Source organism: Haemorhous mexicanus, chromosome 5, assembly GCF_027477595.1.
Source record: "Haemorhous mexicanus isolate bHaeMex1 chromosome 5, bHaeMex1.pri, whole genome shotgun sequence".
NCBI classification, from domain to species: Eukaryota; Metazoa; Chordata; class Aves; order Passeriformes; family Fringillidae; genus Haemorhous; species Haemorhous mexicanus.
In genome coordinates, this window is record NC_082345.1 from 7,570,028 (window position 1) to 7,587,839 (window position 17,812).

The following is a 17,812-nucleotide window of genomic DNA, read 5'->3' on the forward strand; positions in this document are numbered from 1 at the left end:
CAACTTCCTTGGCTTTTCTTCCAGAGTACTCCTGTGCCTACACTCCTGGGCCTTCTTATCCCTCTACATAATTCTGGGCTTGTAAACCTGAAGCTTTCGGTGACAAGTTTCTTCAGCTCATTGGTGGGGTGTTCACATGTACATGACACAATTCCAGAACAAAAAAGTCATGAAGGTTTTGCTTTTCTGTCATGGTTCTCACAGAGAGAGGCCTGTCTGGTTCTCATAGAGCCCTTCCATGTAGAGTTTTACTGTACCACTATGCAAGTTACATACTTGGGAGGTTGGAGAGATGCTCTACAGAAGGACAGTGGAGCATCAAGGGGGAAAGAGCAAAAATCATGAGAAGAACCAAACAGACAGGTGAACCAGTATTGCAAAACTTCATCTGTCAAGTAATTAACAGGTAGACATGCTTTGCCAGCAGCCATGAAAGGCACTGGTGAGAGTCCACTGAGGGTAGAGCAACATGCAAAAGTTGTGGGCTGAAAAAACTGGGCTTGCAACATTAACAAATTCTGATTAACTCATAGTTAACTCATTCTGGTAGCTCATAGTGTCAGCACATCTGTAGTACTCCTTTGATCTACAGCTGGTCCTAGTTTTTTGTTGCTTGGGGTAACTTGGGAGGACTAGAGGGTTAAACTATATTTTGGGGTCAGGAGGATCTCTCACTGCATTTCAGCCCCGATTGCACAGTCTCATGCACTGACAGAGCCGATGCCACCATTCTACCCTCAGCATGCTACATTGCCAGGTACACATGGTGCTTTTCCCATTGAATAAAAAGGGTTTGTCAGTCTGACTGTATCACTGCTGGTCATTTTGTTTAGCTCTTTAACATCTTCTTTGAAAGACTCCCTCCTGAGGGATTAGCCTTGTTGGGTGTTTCATATGCAAACACATCTGTACTCATCCTTACCTATTCATCTGAATATTTCATATTGCTTTTTACCCACTTTTTATTTTATGTTAGTAATACAACATATGTAGTAATTCCATGCTGTCATCCTACACATTCTGGAGGCTGCCACCTTTCCTTATAATTTCTAAAGTAATTTTTTTTTTTTTTTTGCAATTTCAAGGTGTACTCAACATCCGATTCCTGGAACCTGATGGTTGCAAAGGACTGAGAGAGTTTCCTTCATACAAATGCATTTGGATTCAAGGATATTCAGGACTTCAGTGCTTGATCTAGACCTTGGTGGGAGAGGAGTGGACAATGCCAGATTTACCAGAGCTCTTTGATTTTAGACAGGGAATTTTATTCTGGGTCTCACAGTGAAATGCTGGACTTTACCTCCTAGAGCTACCACGAAATCATATCACAATCATTCTCCTATCTTTGTGTAGCTGCTTCAATACATGGAAATTTCCTGTGCCAGGCACATAAGCCAAGTTTATGGCAGTCCAGCATAAAAATATATTTTATCTTTCTCTTTTCAGCTGAGCAAAAGCATTAGCTTTAGATGAGCCTGAAAATATTTGATACTCTTTGAAGATTGACCTGTTCTGTCTATAAGCGAACACATCTTTGAGTGATGGCAAAGTGGAAGGAAGTCCTACTACAAATCCTCTTATAGACAATCATTATTACAGTATCACATAAAAGGAGACTATAACAGCAGAGCTCTCCTTGGGCATTGTACACTGCATAACTAGAGGCTGAGAGAGCAAGCTTCCCTTAAAGTCACAGTTATAAAATGAACAAGGTGTAAAAGCAGGGAAATTATGGATTTTCACTGCAGCTCAGTGACTGAGTCAGAGGCAATCCCAGCCCCATAACAGCCAGCTTAATCACAGAGGTGGATCCTGCCCTGATCTAACCAGGATGGGAAGAGTGGGCCAGCCTGTGTAACTCTGACTGCACCAGCTAAAGTGGGAGCATCACTCAGGCTGGTTGGCATTGCTGGTGAAGCTGTGCCCACTATCCCCTTGAAGGCTCTGCCTCATAGAGCAGCCGTGCTGTTCTCTGCCTGTGCAGCTCCCTCCAGCACTGATGGATTAAGAAGCAAACTCCAGGGACTCTCTTCAGCAGTTCTAATCTTTAGGGATTAGGCATGACCACTTTCCTGTAGGCATATGAACAATCTGCATTCCTTCTAATCTGCTTTCCACAAGTGTTGAGAAGCCCTGTTATTAAGGATACAGAATTGTAAGGATGTGGAAAATGTGAAAGCACCAGCAGAACAAATGCAAAACATGCAGAGGATTTCTCTTCCTCTACATTTCCTAACCAAGCAGTGATATCTACTCACCAATATAAATTATTTGCTGTGCTGTGGTGTTAGAAAATGTATCTGCTTTGAACATTTGTGCTGCTATTACTACATATGCACACACTCTCTTAAGAGTTATTCCAAATCACTTTATAGCAAATAACTGAATTAACTGTATCTATGTGCCAGCAGATAATCCCCAAATAAGCTTCTTCAGAACCAGCTCTCATGTTGCTGGTGAATGCATCCTGCACTAAATAAGATGAACAGTGAAAGGGGTGCACCAATGGAAAACTGAGGAGCACCATCTTCTTTAGAAGCAGCTGAATATGTGCATTGTACAACCACATGCACACTCTCACATGCACTGCAAGAAACAGTGCCAGTGTTCTGCATAATACTGGTGTTTAGACATTTATGCTAATTACACTGATATTATTTAATGGGAGCTTTATACTTTAAATATTTAATTGGATTATCAAAATATGTCCACCATTAAAATGCATCAGATATTGGAGCCATAGTCAGTTTTCTTTTTCAGAGAGGCAGACACTAATTTCTTCTGGTTGTAAAAATGTTCACAGTGCCTCAGCAGGCCAAAGGTTACCAGGCAAGCACACTGAAGATGACTTTATCAGATAGCACACTTGCAATATAGAAATCAATTTTATAAAGGAGTCAGGTTTTAAATTAATTTTGGATGTAGTTGACCATAATTTAACTTTCTTCACAGCTATTGCACAAAAACCACTGAGGTGTGGTGTCCATTTCAATTCACCATTGCCTTTTCCATTCAGAAAAATCTGATGGGATTTTTGCTTGACAGGTTTTCCCACAGAATAAGAGGGCAGCATCCCATCTCCTCCAGCCTGCATTCCCTGCACCAAGAGAGACTGAGCACAGACACCCCACACTCCTTTTGCTTGCCCGCTGAAACTCACCCCCTCCGTCTCTGAAGGAGCAGCAATGCAGAAGCCAAGGAGTCGTTCCCCTAGCTAAAAGATGATAGAGATCTCGGGGAAAATTAACATAACCATTGACAGTCCCTGAGACCTCACTAAATAGCAGCTTGGGAAGCATCCTCCCCTCCGGAGAGCGAGGGTAGCAGAAACAGACACCGGCAGATAATGCTCCAACAGACTCTACTTTGCTTTAATCTTCAAAAGCTACCATTAGTAAGCTAGAGAAGTATATTTACCCACCAGACAAACACCACAAGTTCAGTAGGCTACTCTCCATTGAGCACTGAAATAACTCCTCTTTCTTTTCACTTCCTACGGAGAGTGAGGCAAAGCACCGCAGCTCGCCCGCCGCTGCCCCCGCTCTCTGGGAGGGATGGGGGGGACACACTGGAAAAGGAGCAAATGTGACCGGGGACTGGTGCCGGGGGTGGCACGGGGGAGAAGTGGGGGGGGTCGGGTCCCGGGCACCCTCTCCCCAGCGGCCCCATGCGTGCTGCTTTCTCCCCGGGAAAGCAGCCGGCTCCGTCCCACCGGAGTGATGGATGGAGGGAGGTGGGCGTCGCTTTGGGGCTCCGCTTTGTTGGGTTTCACCTCCTGATCCCTTTCGCTTCTGCTCTGCTGGGCTGCAATAGCCACCTCGGCTCCAGCTCCGCGGGTCCAGCTCCGAGTGACCTGCCGCGGAGGGGATGAACTGGGGACGGCCCAGGGAAAGGCGAGAGAGCATTATTTATCCACCACAACTTCTCATTGTCGCGGGGCCGTGCTCAAAAGATCCACAAGCAGTTGGCTTTAAATAAAGCAGGCATTGCTTCCCTTGTATTTCCCCTCAGCAGTCGCCTTAGTATTATTATTATACTTCTATAGCTTTTGCTTTCGGACCTTATAATTATGTCACACAGCAAGGGAAACCGCCAGCATCCCAGCATCTGGTGTGCGGTTGCAAACTTTTGTTTTAAGATTTGAACTATTTATAGAAGGAAAACTTTGTAGGATAGTAATTTCCTACGGTTTTGAGAAAAATATGGCTACGCTTATATTAAAAGGGTGTACTTATTTATTTATTACGACTCCTTCCTCCTGTATAAAAAAAATAATAACCACAAAAAAACCCCAACCAACCAAAGATAGCACGGCAAGCTTTTTTACAAGCTATCGGTCACCTACGCAGCAGACATTTCCCTCCTGTGAACAGAAACAGGCAGCTCTGGTTGAATTAATCTAACGTGCTTCCATAAATCTAAGCGCTTTTAAAAATCGGTGGCCAAGACATGTGCATTTCATTAAGAATTAAGAATGCAGAAATAGGCTTTTAGTTTCTTTTTATGGACGTGTTTATTCCTACTTTTCTTCCCTAACAGTGGGATATGTTTTTTCCATAGCCCACAGAAAACAGACGGACACACACACGGAGGAACACACGCACACGTGCTTGTTCATGTGCATGTGCTCCTGTGTGCGCATACAGAGGAAAAAAACCCCAAATAGATATAAACCAACGCACAGTTCAGGGACAGGACCTCAAATTCGCATCCGTCGGGGCACAAAAGACTGAGGTCGGCTTCGGGGTAGGAGAGTAGGGAAATCCGTCCGGCCCCGGCAGCCGAGATAAATGCGGGGCCGGGGATGCCGAGACGGGGTTCCCCATCACCGAGAGGAGTGAACCCCTCTGCCGCAGCCCCGGCAGCCTGGGCAGGATCCGAACCGCCCCACAGCTCCCCCGGGCCCGACCCCCGCGTTCCGGCACGGAAACTCTTGTCCCGGGGCTGGGGGGATGCTCAAGGGAGGGAGAAGGCTCCCCGATTTTAAAGCGGCTCCCTCCGCCGGGTACCTGCCGCCGCAGCGCCCTCCTCTCCGCACGGCTGCCCCGCGGCGCGGTCAGCTCTCCTCCGGAGCGCAGGAGAACAGAAGCCCTTGGCAGGTCCCCGGCAGCCCCTCCGGACTCCGGCTGCGGTCGCGGACGGGCCCGGCACCGCCACGGCCGGCGCGGGGACCCCGGCCCACCACCCCCGCCACCCTAACGCGGCGGCCGGCGGGCACAGAGACCTGCCCGGGGACCTGCAGGAGAACGCACGGCGGACACTCTCTCCGCAGCCCTCACGGACTAGCCCAGCCGCTTCTTATCCACCACAACGATAGATACAGATATAGATATTAAAAAAAGAGACCGAAATTCCTCGCAGTCCCACCCACCGACTCTCATTTCCCCCACCCCTACCTCCACCCCCTTCCTCACAAGGAAAAAGTCCTGGAGCCAGCTCTAACTGCGGGACTGGAGATCCCTCCGGAGCGAAAGCAGCCGGCCGGCGAGCGCCTCGGCGGCGGGGACTCTCCGCGGGCGGCCCGGGCTGGGCGCTCGCCGCCGGCTGCGGCAGCCCCGAGCTCCCCTGGACCTCGGCACACAAACAGCCTTCCCCCGACGGGCGCGAAGCGATGCCCATCTCCGGTTTGGCAGGAGGAGGAGTCGGGGTCGGAGTCCCCAGGGGAGACGCCGGCCGCTCCGCGTCCCGTTGCCCCGCCGCCCTCCCAGGTGCGCCGCCCCCGCTGCGGGCACGCCGGGCCCCGGCCTCGCCGGCGGGGCAGCCCCGGGAGTTACCTGGCGGTGCGTCCCTTCCCCCGGCGGGGTCCGACCAGCAGCGCCAGCACCGCCACCAGCACAGCATCTCCTCCTCCTCCGCCGCCACCACCACCACCATCCTCACCACCACGCACCGCACGGAGCTGCCGCCCGTGCTGGCTTCTCCCGGCTCCCTCTGCTCGCTCTGCGCATTGCCCCTAGGTAGCTGCGAGCGGGGGCATTGCAAACAGTATTTGGAAAAAAAAAAAAAAATCTGGATCACTTACAGGTAACTCCCACTGGTAAGGATGAGGAAAATCTGAGGGTAATACACTGAGAGTAACACACTGCGAGATGAAAAAAGGATCATGGCTGAATCCCGTTTACACTCTTGAGTTCGCTTCCTTGGTTATTCCTTTCTGGCCCCCCCTGGTCGTAATTCCCCACCCTTTTTGGTGTCAGCTGTGGCTTGAATCTGAGTTGGAATCCAGTCCCTTGGGCTTGGGGGGGCTTTGTCTGTTTGTTTGTTTGTTTGTTTGTTTGTATTGTTGTGTGCAGTATTCCCCTGGTGCTAATGCTGCTCCCTGTGCAGAGTGTGTGCTGCTGCTGTTGCTGCTCTCGCTGCTGCTGCCTCTGGGCTCCTGCCTGTCATGTCTCAGTGGTTGGAAGTTGTTACAGTGGGTTCTCGTGTCGGAATGAGGATGGTTTAAGGGATTTGGATGGCAGAAAGTGCCTCTCTCTCTCTCTCTCCCTCTCTCTCTGTAACTCTCCTGAGGCCCGGGGCTGCCATTGGGCAGTCAGTCACTGCAATCCGCCTACTTTTTCTCTCCCTCTCCCTTTTTTTTTTTTTTTTTTTTTTTTTTTTTTTTTTTTTTTTTTTTTTTTTTTTTTTTTTTTCCTAGGGGGAGGATGACAATGGAAAGACACTGATCTAGCCCGGGCTGCAATGAATCCGTGCTCCCTGGCTGAGCCCTCTCCTACGCCTCGCCCGGCAAGGGCTCATTTCGCGCTCCGTGGGGCATTTTTAACTCCCCCCCACCAGCGCTCGGTGGGCTGAGAGCTCCCTGCTTCTGCCGTGGCACCCTTAGCTCTCCTTGGGAGAGGCTGAACGAGCTGGCGGCTTCCAACCCCACTCCGGCTAATTTCTTTATTGTGGCGAGCTGTCCCGGTTCCACCGAAGGGTTCCGCCTTCCCTCCAGCCTCGGCGGGGGTTTGGCTGTTGTTGTCCCCCCGATGTTAAAAATTAGGCTTCGATTTCAGGAGCAACGTCAAGAAAAAAGGAACACATATATAGTCATAGCCTTATTGAGTGAGAAATAAAGGCATGCACACACGTAGCTTCCTGGCGAGATTGGATTTCGCGTGAGAGCACCGAAGGGAAAGGACTAGTGTGGAACAGCAGCTGTAGGGAGCGAGCAGGGGGCGGCTGCCGGCGGCTCCGAGCTCCCCACACCTCTCGCCACCCCCGCAGGAAGAGCTTTCGTCTCCGCTCTTCCCTCTGCTTCTCTCGTTTCCGAGAAGATGCAAGTCCGAAGAGGCGTTTCCCGGCAGGTTTGCCTCTCCCTCGCCTTCCCCCTGAGCCGAGCGACTCCTGCCCCTTGGCACAGCCGCGCCCCGCGGCAAAGAGATGCTCGACCCTTCCCGCTCCGGCGGGCCCGAGCCCTCCGCCCTTCGCACCCCAGACGTGCAGGAGACCATCGCTCTTCCTCTGCATTGTTGGGCGTCTGTCCTTGACTTCGGAAGTGCTGAGAGCGATGGTGAAATACGGGCGCTGCGGATACCGGGGCTGGGGGTTGAAAACGAACCCCGAAAAATAAACGGCCACCGAAGACACTTGAACCGAAATGCAGCTGAAACGAACAAGAACCAGGCTCCGAAGTGTCCTCGGTCTGTAAATGCTCGTCTCAGGTTAATTGGCTATTGACCGAAGAAGATGTCTTGGCTAAGAGCTCTACCGAACGCCCTGGTAACACCTCCTCCAGTTAACCAGTCCCAGAACATGGGTGCAGCTGTCTCAGCGACACAACGAAATATGCCCTCAGATGGACTGGGAATTGCAGAACTGGTGCAAAAACGTTGTATGCCGCTCAATATGAGATAAAAATCTTCTCGGGGTTTGGTTGCTTTAACCACTTTAATCTGCAAGTTCAGCACAGACGTTGGGGCAGTCAAGGTCCTTTCGAGAAACGCTGATCTCGATTAACAAGAGACGGAAGCTGAAGCCTTTCAACGATTATTTATATCCCAAAACCGTCTATTTTATAATTATTTAAGATTCTTAAATGGACGTATTTATACTTCTGTAAGTGTGTATGCAAGTCTATATATAGGGAAAGAGTTAGAGATGTATATCTCCTTAGTCCCTTTTCCCTGCCAGACATGTGGCTGGGGCAACTCTGCTGAGCGTGAAACCAGGAGAACGAGAAGCCACTTAGAACGTTGTATTTCTAGCATTTGTTCCGCTTCAGATAGATGCTTGAAATGTGCGTCTGCTTTTAAACATGTGTCTTGGGGGGTGGGGGGGGAAGGAGGGGGACAGCGAACTGTAATAATGCAAATAAAAGTTGGCACTGGAAAACTTCGGACTTGTGCTGGCAAAGTTTGAGCCACTCCACCCGAAACGAAGACGGTTTGCCAATTTCCATAATTTTCAGGTCGAAACTGACTTTATCCACAGATGTGTTGTGTAGGGGAAGAAAAGTCGTATAAAGAAATCAAACCATGCAGGGTTTTTTTGAGGAGTTAATTTTTATTGTAAAACCACGGGCCGGTTATTATAGGAAAAAATTATTGATGATGAATAATAATGATGAGGAGGATGAAGATTATTACGAAGATGTTGAGAATAACCTTGCACATACCATCCAAATGGTTTTTATACATATATCAGCTGGGGCAGTGAGAACCACACTTATTTTGTTGATTGATGACGGTAACATTCCCTTCAATAAAACGTCACACTGGAAAGGAGGTATTGTCGGTAACGTCTAATATGGGCACTTCAGCATCTGTCGCTTCTTTTTCCACAAACAGCTGTGTTTTGGACAAAATGGGGCAGAATTACACTGAAATAGTTGCCGACACTATAGTCGGGCGGGCACTAATAAACTATTTGCTTTTTATTACTCCCCTATTATATATCTATTCCCAGCCGCGGATCCTTTTTTACCCCAAGCGTGGGGAGAGTCCGGCAGAAGGGCACGTCGGAAGCCGGGAAGATGAGCCAGGCGGACAACACACCGTGTCCTTTCTGGGCGGAACCGGGCGTTTGTTGTACCTCATCGAGCTGCAAATCCAGTGCAGGGGGAAGAAGGCAACAATGAGTCTCAGAATGAGCGGTGTCTGGCCGATGGGACAGCAGGGAAGGGGGTGGCGGCAGCACAACGGCAGGTGCCCGTGGAGGGGCCGGGGAGCGATGGTCCCGCCGGCCGGACGGCGCCAGGCAGTGGCGCTCCCGGCGGGAATCGCGCGGGTCTCCTCCCGGGGCCTCGCCGCGGCTCCCGGCGCTCCACGTGCTGCCGCCGTCGAGGCTGAGCTCCCGTCAATGCCTGCCGAGGGCTGGGGGGACAGGGCCGGCCCGGGCGGGCTCCCCGCGGCCGGACAGACCCGGGGATGGCGAGGGCAGCAGGATTTCGTTGGCCTTTACCACAGACGTCGCAAAGCCAAGGCGAACTTCGCCGTAGGGGAGGCGAGCGGGACCGGCTCTCACGTTCCCCGCCGCAGCATCCCTGGAAGTCCCGGGAAGCGGAGTGCTCCGGCCTTCCCAGAACGGGCCGGGGTCCCCGATGTCCGTAGCCCTGTGCACCCTCAACTCGGATGGGCACGAAAGAAGCGTCCCTACCGCCCCTCAAAGGGGTGCCGACACATTTCGTTGCTCCCTTGGGCAGCGCCAGCTCCCGCCGCCAGCATCCCTCTAACGTCATAGAGACCCTCTCTCCGCGAGACAAGGGGGGTCTTCCCCGCTCCCTTTGGAGTTGCCCGGCTGTTACCTTTCTTTTCCTCCAGAATAAAGAGAAAAAGGGTGGGGTTTGCCCCCAGATCTCTGATCTGGGTATTGTCCACGACTTCATCCTTCCAAAACACACACGACTCATCCCCAGAGCTTCCGCTGTCATTTGCATCTGTAGTACTGTAAATTTTTACTGCTGTAATTCTTAATTTCTGACGTATTTAATAATTAAAACGGTATCCGAATTAAACGGTATCCGAATGCTCTGTGATCTTGTCAGGAAATATTTCTGTTTCAATCCTGCCTGAGGTCAATATTTGATGTGACCTGCTATCATGAAGTCAGCAAGGCTGCAGATTCTTAATGCTTCGGTGCCTGGAAACGTCATCGACAGAAATATTAAGGGATGTTTCGCCTCACCCCTCTTTCTCCAGCAATCTGGGGGACCGGAAATAGAAACGGGAACGACGGAAGATGCCCTAGAGGAAGGACTACTTGAGTGGGACCTGCTCTCTTCTCCTAACTGGAGGAGGCAGGGGCTTCTTTATGGGATCACGCCATGTCACCCCATGCAACACCCCGGCCCGTCCAACACCTTATGTATTGCGTTACTTTCTCTCCCCTCGGCGTCATGTTTGCCACCGAAAATGGAGCCTTTAGCACCTTTTATTAAGACGCGAAGATGTGCTCAGCAGAAAAAAAAAAAAAAAAAAAAAGCAAACAAAAAAACCCCCAAGAAACCTGCCAAGACTCCCCTCCTTGCCGGGGTTGACACGACGGCTCTCTCCTTCCCTCTGAAAATCAACCGAATGTCCTGGAAGACATTTTATCCACCTTCACCTCCCCCTTTTCAAAGCAAAGAGCTCACCAGAAAAGGCATCATTACACCCAAAGGATATGGTTTCAACAAAATGGTAGTTCCAGTGGCTGATGAAAGAGGAAATAATTGCATCCCACATGCCTAGCCTAGAAGTAGCCCTGGATCTCAGAACAAATTTCTCTCCTATTGTTCAGAGAAAGTGAAGTATCCTCATCGCCTTACAGGCATGGTGATGGATCTGATAGGGTTTCCGCAAAGGTTTTTACTGTTCCTGATGTCTGCTCAGTTTCACTTCCAGGCTCAGTCCGACAGCATTCTTGTGATTTTTGCTCTGAATCCCCTTCTAAAACAGCCAAAACCAATTTCGAAGAGAGGTCTGCCTTTCAGGCTGCAACATGTGCCCAACCCTCTGTTCCCTTCGGCAGCAGAGAAAGCAATAGCTGTACCACTGCCCTCATTTTGCAAAGCGTTTTCCTTGAGCTCGCCTGTCTCTCTGTGAGGGGTGTGCTCTACAAAGTCCTCACACTATTGAAGTAGATTGGGTACCCTGTCATCACTTCATTTATGGATACACAGCGTCAACAAATTCACTACACACCTAAACTCCCGGCAATCCGAGCCTAGAGGGGGACAGAGCCCATCGCTGCCGACCCCGGCAACGACAAAGGGCGGCGCAGGTTCTCGGCCCCGCAAAGGTCAGAGCACTGAAAGGACCTGTCTGCAGCAGGCAGGATTTGGAGCTACCCCCGGGCATGTGGCTCAGCCGGGACAGGGGCGGACGAGGGCTCCCCACCGGCACGGGGCAGGGGACAGCGGGCAGGCCGTGCCCCTTCCGCACCCGCGCATCCTCCGCGGGTCGCCTGCGGGGCAGCGCCCTGCTCCGCCGGCCACCGCGGCGGCACCTGCGGCTGCAGGGGCGGGCCGAGAGCCGTGCCAAAAATACCTAAATGAGCAAACACAAAGGGATGCGATCCGCCTGGTGCCCGCCGAGCAACTCGCTGGGAACCCTCCGGGAAGCAGCCGGCTTCTTTACAGGGTGTGGCCGACACCCCGAAAACGGGACAGCTCTGCCCCTGCTGCCCGCAGCTGCGGGAGCTCCTGGTGGGCTATACAGAGCCTGCCGCTCCCTTTCTCATTCCCGATGAGCCCAGTTTAATTCCTTCCCCCCGCTGTTTAACCTTAATCCTCGGCTCTGGCGCGCTCCCTCTTGCAGATTCCCTCTCTCTCTTCTCCCCCTCCTCCCAGCGCTGCCTGGGCTGCTGACAGCGGGGACGTGGCTGCTCTCGCCGCGCATCGTGCGCGGAGCAGCGCCCGCGGCGGCGGCTCCCGGCGGGCAGGGCCGGGCCGCTCCTCGCTGCCCGCGGCCCTCCCGCTCTGCTGCCCCGGCCGGGCTCCAGCCTGCCCGTCGCTCTGGGGAACTTGCTCGTTCTCCTGCCTTTGGGAGCTGCCCTTTGGCTTTCCTGTTCTCTTCCACGTATTGATTTCAAGGTGGGAAGTGAGCGTTTTTGGATTGCAACTCACCTTACGTATTCTTGATCATTAAAAAAAAAAAAAAAGGCATAAAAAATCCCGCAAAGACAGGATCTTTAAGGAGTTTGTAGTTCGACAGGTAAGGACTCGGCTGGGGCTCAGGAATGTGGAAATTCAACTCAAGTCAGCCTACTGCGACGAGCAATATTAATAAGGGCATACAGGCACTGGGGGGAGAGACAGAGGGAAAGAGGGCGAAACTTGGCAACCAAAATAACCGCGTGCACTCGATTGCGGTGATCAAACACCGAGGAGCAAACAGCGGGCTCCCCGGGAGCCCCCGCCGCACCCTCCAGGGCCCCGGGCCGGTCCCTTCGCCTGAGCCCGCCTGGCTTCCCGGGAGCACCAGAGCAGAGGTAGCCGGACCAGTTGTCAAGTTAATTTCAACACGTCCGTGTGATGGATAGAAACGCAAATTGTGTCTAGGCCTGCATAAACCAAATCCCTGAGCGCAGGTTCAGAGCAGGGATTCCCCTCCTCCCGCCCCTTTCGCCTAATACCTCAGCTCTGCTCTATTGTCCCAGCAGCAGCGCCTGAGTTAACTCTGTCAGGCTGCCTTTTCTTTTTCTTTTCTTTTTTTTTTTTTTTTTTTTCCTCTGAGGGTACTGTAAGCCAGAGATAATATTTAAGTTCGCTTAAGCAGTACAAAATAAAAGGATCCGTCATCACCCGCGACCGGCTCCCTGCAGGCTCGGGCTTCGGGGAGCTGCCGGCGCTTGGACACCCGGAGGCGGAGAGAGAAATAATCACATCTTTTCTTTTTCTTTTTTCTTTTTTTTTTTTTTTTTTTCCCTCCTCTGCAGTATTTTGCTCCCAACTCTGCACTAACGTGACCCAAAAGCCAAGGAGATTTGTCGTGCAGAAGGACTTACCCTAATTTGACATAGATGACTCCAAAGCATAGAAACACGTAGAAAATCCACTTCCGAAAGTTTCTGTGCATGATCTAGAAAATGGACTGAGCCATAAAAATTGCACAAAAAGCCGAACTGATCTTGTCGATTAAATCCCAGTCAAGAGCATTGCTGAAGCTACCCAGGAGCAAAGCCGGCCGAGCTGTAAAAAGTCAACTCCGCGCAGATAGGCAGCTCTTCCCAGAGCCATGGTGACCGAAACCGGCTCCGATATTAAAGTTAAAGAGGAAGAAAAAACGGAAAGGGCTGCTCAAAACAGTAAAACAAAACCCCAAGACAGACAGTCTGAGGGAGAGAATGAGCAAGCACTGATCTTGATCAACTGCCTCATAGAGCCCTGAAGTTCAATCTGTTTTTACTTGTTCTGACTTCCTCAGGTAACACTACGTATCTTGCAATCTATGGCTCCAGGTAGGAGGATCTCTCTTTCTCTTTCTCTCTCTCTCTCTCTCTCTCTCTCTCTCTCTCTCTCTCTCTCCCTCTCTCTCTCTCTCTCTCCCGCTCTTCCCTCCACCCCGCATGTGTCAGGATCTAATACATATCTTATCTGTGTGTGCGTGTGCGAGCTGTGCGTGTGTTTGTGTTTCAAAAGGCACGTCCTTAAGCCGGAGTGTTGGGGAAAACACATGAAACGTATCCAATAAGGGAAATAAAGGACTCGTCCTCTCAAACCGAAGCATTTTTTCATTTCCTTTAGTATGGTAACGCGGCTGGATTTGCAATGTACGGACTTCACAAAAGAAACTGTTAAACTTTTCTATTTTTTTTCTTCTTTTTTCTTTTTTCTTTTTTTTTCTTTCTTTTTTTCTCTCTAAACAAACAGAGGCAGGCGTTAATCCCCACTTGCTGGCAGCTGTATCCTAAAAAGCAACATGTGTCCAGACTACTTCTTCGGCCATTTGACCCTGCTGGACACCAATGTCTGACACCAAATTTGATATCATTTTCCGCAGTAAGAGAATATGCTTCCTCCTTTGAGAAGCAGATACACTTAGCTTGTAACACTAGCTTAGGATAGTCAGTTTGCTGCTCCTAGAGAGATTAATCGGTGGGACAAAACCTCACTTTGTGTTCAGACACAACAATGAAGCAAAGCTTCCTTTTCTTTTCTGATTTTTGTGGGTTTTTCCCTTTCATTTCTTTCTCTCTGCTTTTTCTATTTTTCTTCTTCACTGATTTCTGAGCCGCTCCGTTTATTCCTGCATTCTGTGGAATTATCTGTTCCAGTCTACTACACAATGTGTGCCTGTCCGGAGGCACAGATCTGCATGCATATGCACGCTTAAATAGCACTCCGATACAAGTCTGTGGGCTGCCGGGAGTTACACAGATACGGAAAAACTCGTGCACCTCTGCCCTCTCCTACACATACATTCATATACGTGTAGCAACAGTCAGCACAGATGGCTCTAGGCATCTCTCAAAGAGAATCGGCTAAACACACACCAGGAAAGCCTGAAAGGAAAGCAGGCAGTGACAAGCAAGCAAAAGAGGCTGAACATAGAACTTCATCGTAAAGTATCTATCCTGACGGAGAAAACAAAGGATTTTTTAAAGGCCAGCCAGGCTGCCGTGGTTGAAGAGGTGCAGTGTGAAATCGCAGGTCATGTTCAGACTCCCACAGCAAAGGCTGCCCGCACCTTGTCATCACCCACTCAGCCCACAGGAACAGGGTCCTCTCCAGGCATCATGCAGAGATCCCAAGCCAGTCCCTGTGAGGGGAAGGGGAAGCGAAGAGGGACAGAGAAGGGCCGTGCTGGGGAAGGGGGGCTCAGAGCAAGTCCCCCAGTAGCGACCAAGGCGGCCGAGACTTCCCACTCCACCGCCAGCTCCGATTCCTCTGCTGCGGACGGGTTTGGCTCTTTTCCCCCGCATTCCTCAGTTTCATTCTTTATTAATCAGCACTCCGGCTCTCGGAGGCAGCCAGCTCTCTTCCAGTCCACTCGGCTACACTGTCATCAATACTCTACTACAGACAATTTGTCCTTAAAAAATGCCGAGTCTTCCCTTCACACTCATTTCCTTGTATTTAAGTGTCATTTTTATTCTCTTTTTTTTCCCCTGACCCAATGTAAGGATTATTTTGTTCTTCATCCCCATTATTTTTTAAGCAATTGTTTTTGTAATATGAGGCCGTGTTTCACAGAATCACAGGAATCCCAGGCACATGGTGCGATTCTTGGGACTGTCCTGTGCAGGTCCGTGGGTTGGACTTTGAGGAACCTTGTGGGGCCCTTCGAAGTCAGAATATTCCATGACATTTTGACTCTATGTTTCGCTTTTGCAGAACCATGTCTCCAACAGCCTCACAACTTTACCCACAGCTGCCTCCCAAACTCTTCGACCAACACCAAAAAGTCATTCACGATACAGTCCCACCACCACCTGCCACCGTGAATCTTTTTTCCGGTTTTTGAAACTTTTTGGAAAAGAAGTGTCATGTGTCCCTCACGAGAGTCGCGGGGATGCGGTGGCGGGAGGAGCGGGGTACATAAAGATCTTCCCTGCGGGGCAAGACGAGGCTGGCGGCAGGGCCGGGCGATGCCGAGGGCGGCGGCAGACCCGAACCGCGGCAGCGGGCGGGGATGCGCCCCGGGGATGTGTCCCGAAGATCTGTGCGGAGCGCTGCCCCGGAGATGTGCCCCGGAGATCTGTCCGGAGCACTGTCCCGGGGATGTGCCCCGGAGATCTGTGCGGAGCGCTGCCCCGGAGATGTGCCCCGGAGATCTGTGCGGAGCGCTGCCCCGGGGATGTGCCCCGGAGATCTATCCCTGTCCGGAGCGCGGCCCCGGGGATGTGCCCCGGAGATCTATCCCTGTCCGGAGCGCTGCCCCGGGGATGTGCCCCGGAGATCTGTGCGGAGCGCTGCCCGGGGATGTGCCCCGGAGATCTGTGCGGAGCGCTGCCCCGGGGATGTGCCCCGGCGGTCAGTGCGGAGCGCTGCCCCGGGGATGTGCCCCGGAGATCTATCCCTGTCCGGAGCGCTGCCCCGGGGATGTGCCCCGGCGGTCAGTGCGGAGCGCTGCCCCGGCCCGGTGGAGGCGGCGCGGCCCCGGCACCGGGCGGCTCGGGCCGGTCCCGCGGGGTCACAGCGCCACCCTGCGGCGGCGCGGCGGGCCCGGGGTGCCGCGGGGCTCGGAGGGCGGAGAGTGCGCGGCGGCCCCGTCCCGTGGGGCTGGGATGCGCTCAGGAGCCCCGGCACTGCCCGAGACCTGTAGTGCGGTCCCCCCGCGGCCGCTGGCTGTAGGAGCGCCGTGTCTGGGAGCTGCCCGTGCGCTACCTCCTTCTGTCGCCGCACCCGAGCACAAACCCGGGTGTGGGTGCGGAACGGGCCTGGAGGGGCAGGCTGCCTCCCCCGCGTGTGAGGCCATGAGCAGGAACTGGGCATTCACAGGCAAGGGAGATTAGGAGGAGCGAGAGGCTCTGCATCACAGCTATTTGTTGTCACTGGTCTCCTCTACAGACCCCTCGTGCCTGTTTTGTCACAAACCCCATGGATATGGGAATACAACTCACTTTGTCTCCATCTCCTCATCGACTGTCAGGCTAGCACATCCCACTCACTTCTGCAAACTAGTGAGTATTCTTCATGAAACCCAAGAAGTTTCAACTACAGAAACTAGCCTAGGTTGTATCATCGTTTAGAGGGCAAAAAAATTCTGTATTTTTAACCCTTACTCTGCTGTTATCTTCAGCTAATTGATTTGAAGATCCTGAACTGGGGGAAAATTATATATTTTCTTGCCTTCAAATATCAGTTTGACTATTCCTGAAAACTTAGGCTGAGGTTAAGAAGATTTATTGAAGCTTAATAATTCTGTGATTTAAGAAAGAAAACTCGGTAGAATATTAAAATGCTTAATTCTCACATTAGTATTCAGAGTTACATCTGATTACTTTATATGCAAAATATATAAAGCCCGTTTATCTACTTTAAACAAATACCACCTTAATAATGCTAAAAGACTTTCTGGATGCAAGGTAATATTCCTAAATAGAAAAGCATTGGTAGATGTGGGTTGAAATAATTTGCTGAATGGTCTTCTAGTACACAATTCTTATTCATTACTCATCCAAAACAACTGGCATAGCAGGGAATATAGTCAATAAAAAAAAAATCACTAATTTAGTTTCTCCTGCACTGACTTTCTGCTGACAAAGTTCAACATTCACACCTCCAAAACCTGCCAAAGGAAAGGTCACCTACACACACTGCTGCTGGTCCCTACATCTCTCCCACACCACCCCACAGCCTTCTGATAAAGTGGCTCCTGTGGTAAAATATTTCAAAGCTGTATTGAGCTTCAGCTTTCCCAATCCATCACAAATGCATTTACTCCCACTCCAACTGAAGAGCCTTTTCCTTTACCTTGGGAGGAGAATTACAAGTGACCTTCAGAAGCCTCCTGTCAGGCTGTGAAAGCTTAATCAACAGGAGGTAACTATTGGCTGCAGGCACTCAAGGGCAACTTAGGTGTGCATCTCTTTAGAAAATGAAGATGATGGGAAGCAGAGTCACTGGCCCAGGCACAGGTCCCATTTATTCCAGGATGCCACAAGAGACACAGTGCTGTTTGTCTGACCTGGGGCTTAATAGGGTTTCATGAACAGGGAACTCTGCCCAAGCAGGAGGAGCAATCTCCACAGTATGGGAACAGCTTTCAGCCTGTACAGCTCTGTAAACGGAAGTATGAACAAGCAGAACCAAAGGGGAAAGGAGCTGTTGGTCAGAATTCACATAATCTTCCCTAGCATTTTCCCAAGAATAGTGTTCAAAATCAGAGTAAATCACATGAAATTTCTAGGGAATGCAAACAACAGAGATAATTATTCTGTGACAGGCCACCTTACATGCTTTTCTCTT

The 17,812-nt window shown here is 51.1% G+C and overlaps 1 protein-coding gene across 1 annotated transcript in view; it reads right to left on the reverse strand.

Annotated features, from left to right (window-relative positions):
• Positions 1-13,501, reverse strand: part of WNT7B (Wnt family member 7B) — a 94,111-nt gene extending 80,610 nt beyond the window's left edge. The window contains exon 1 of the mRNA XM_059845745.1: positions 12,907-13,501. Coding sequence (XP_059701728.1) covers positions 12,907-12,977 — 71 coding nt within the window. The 5' untranslated portion in view covers positions 12,978-13,501. The remainder of the gene's footprint in view (positions 1-12,906) is intronic.
• Positions 13,502-17,812: the final 4,311 nt, after the last annotated feature.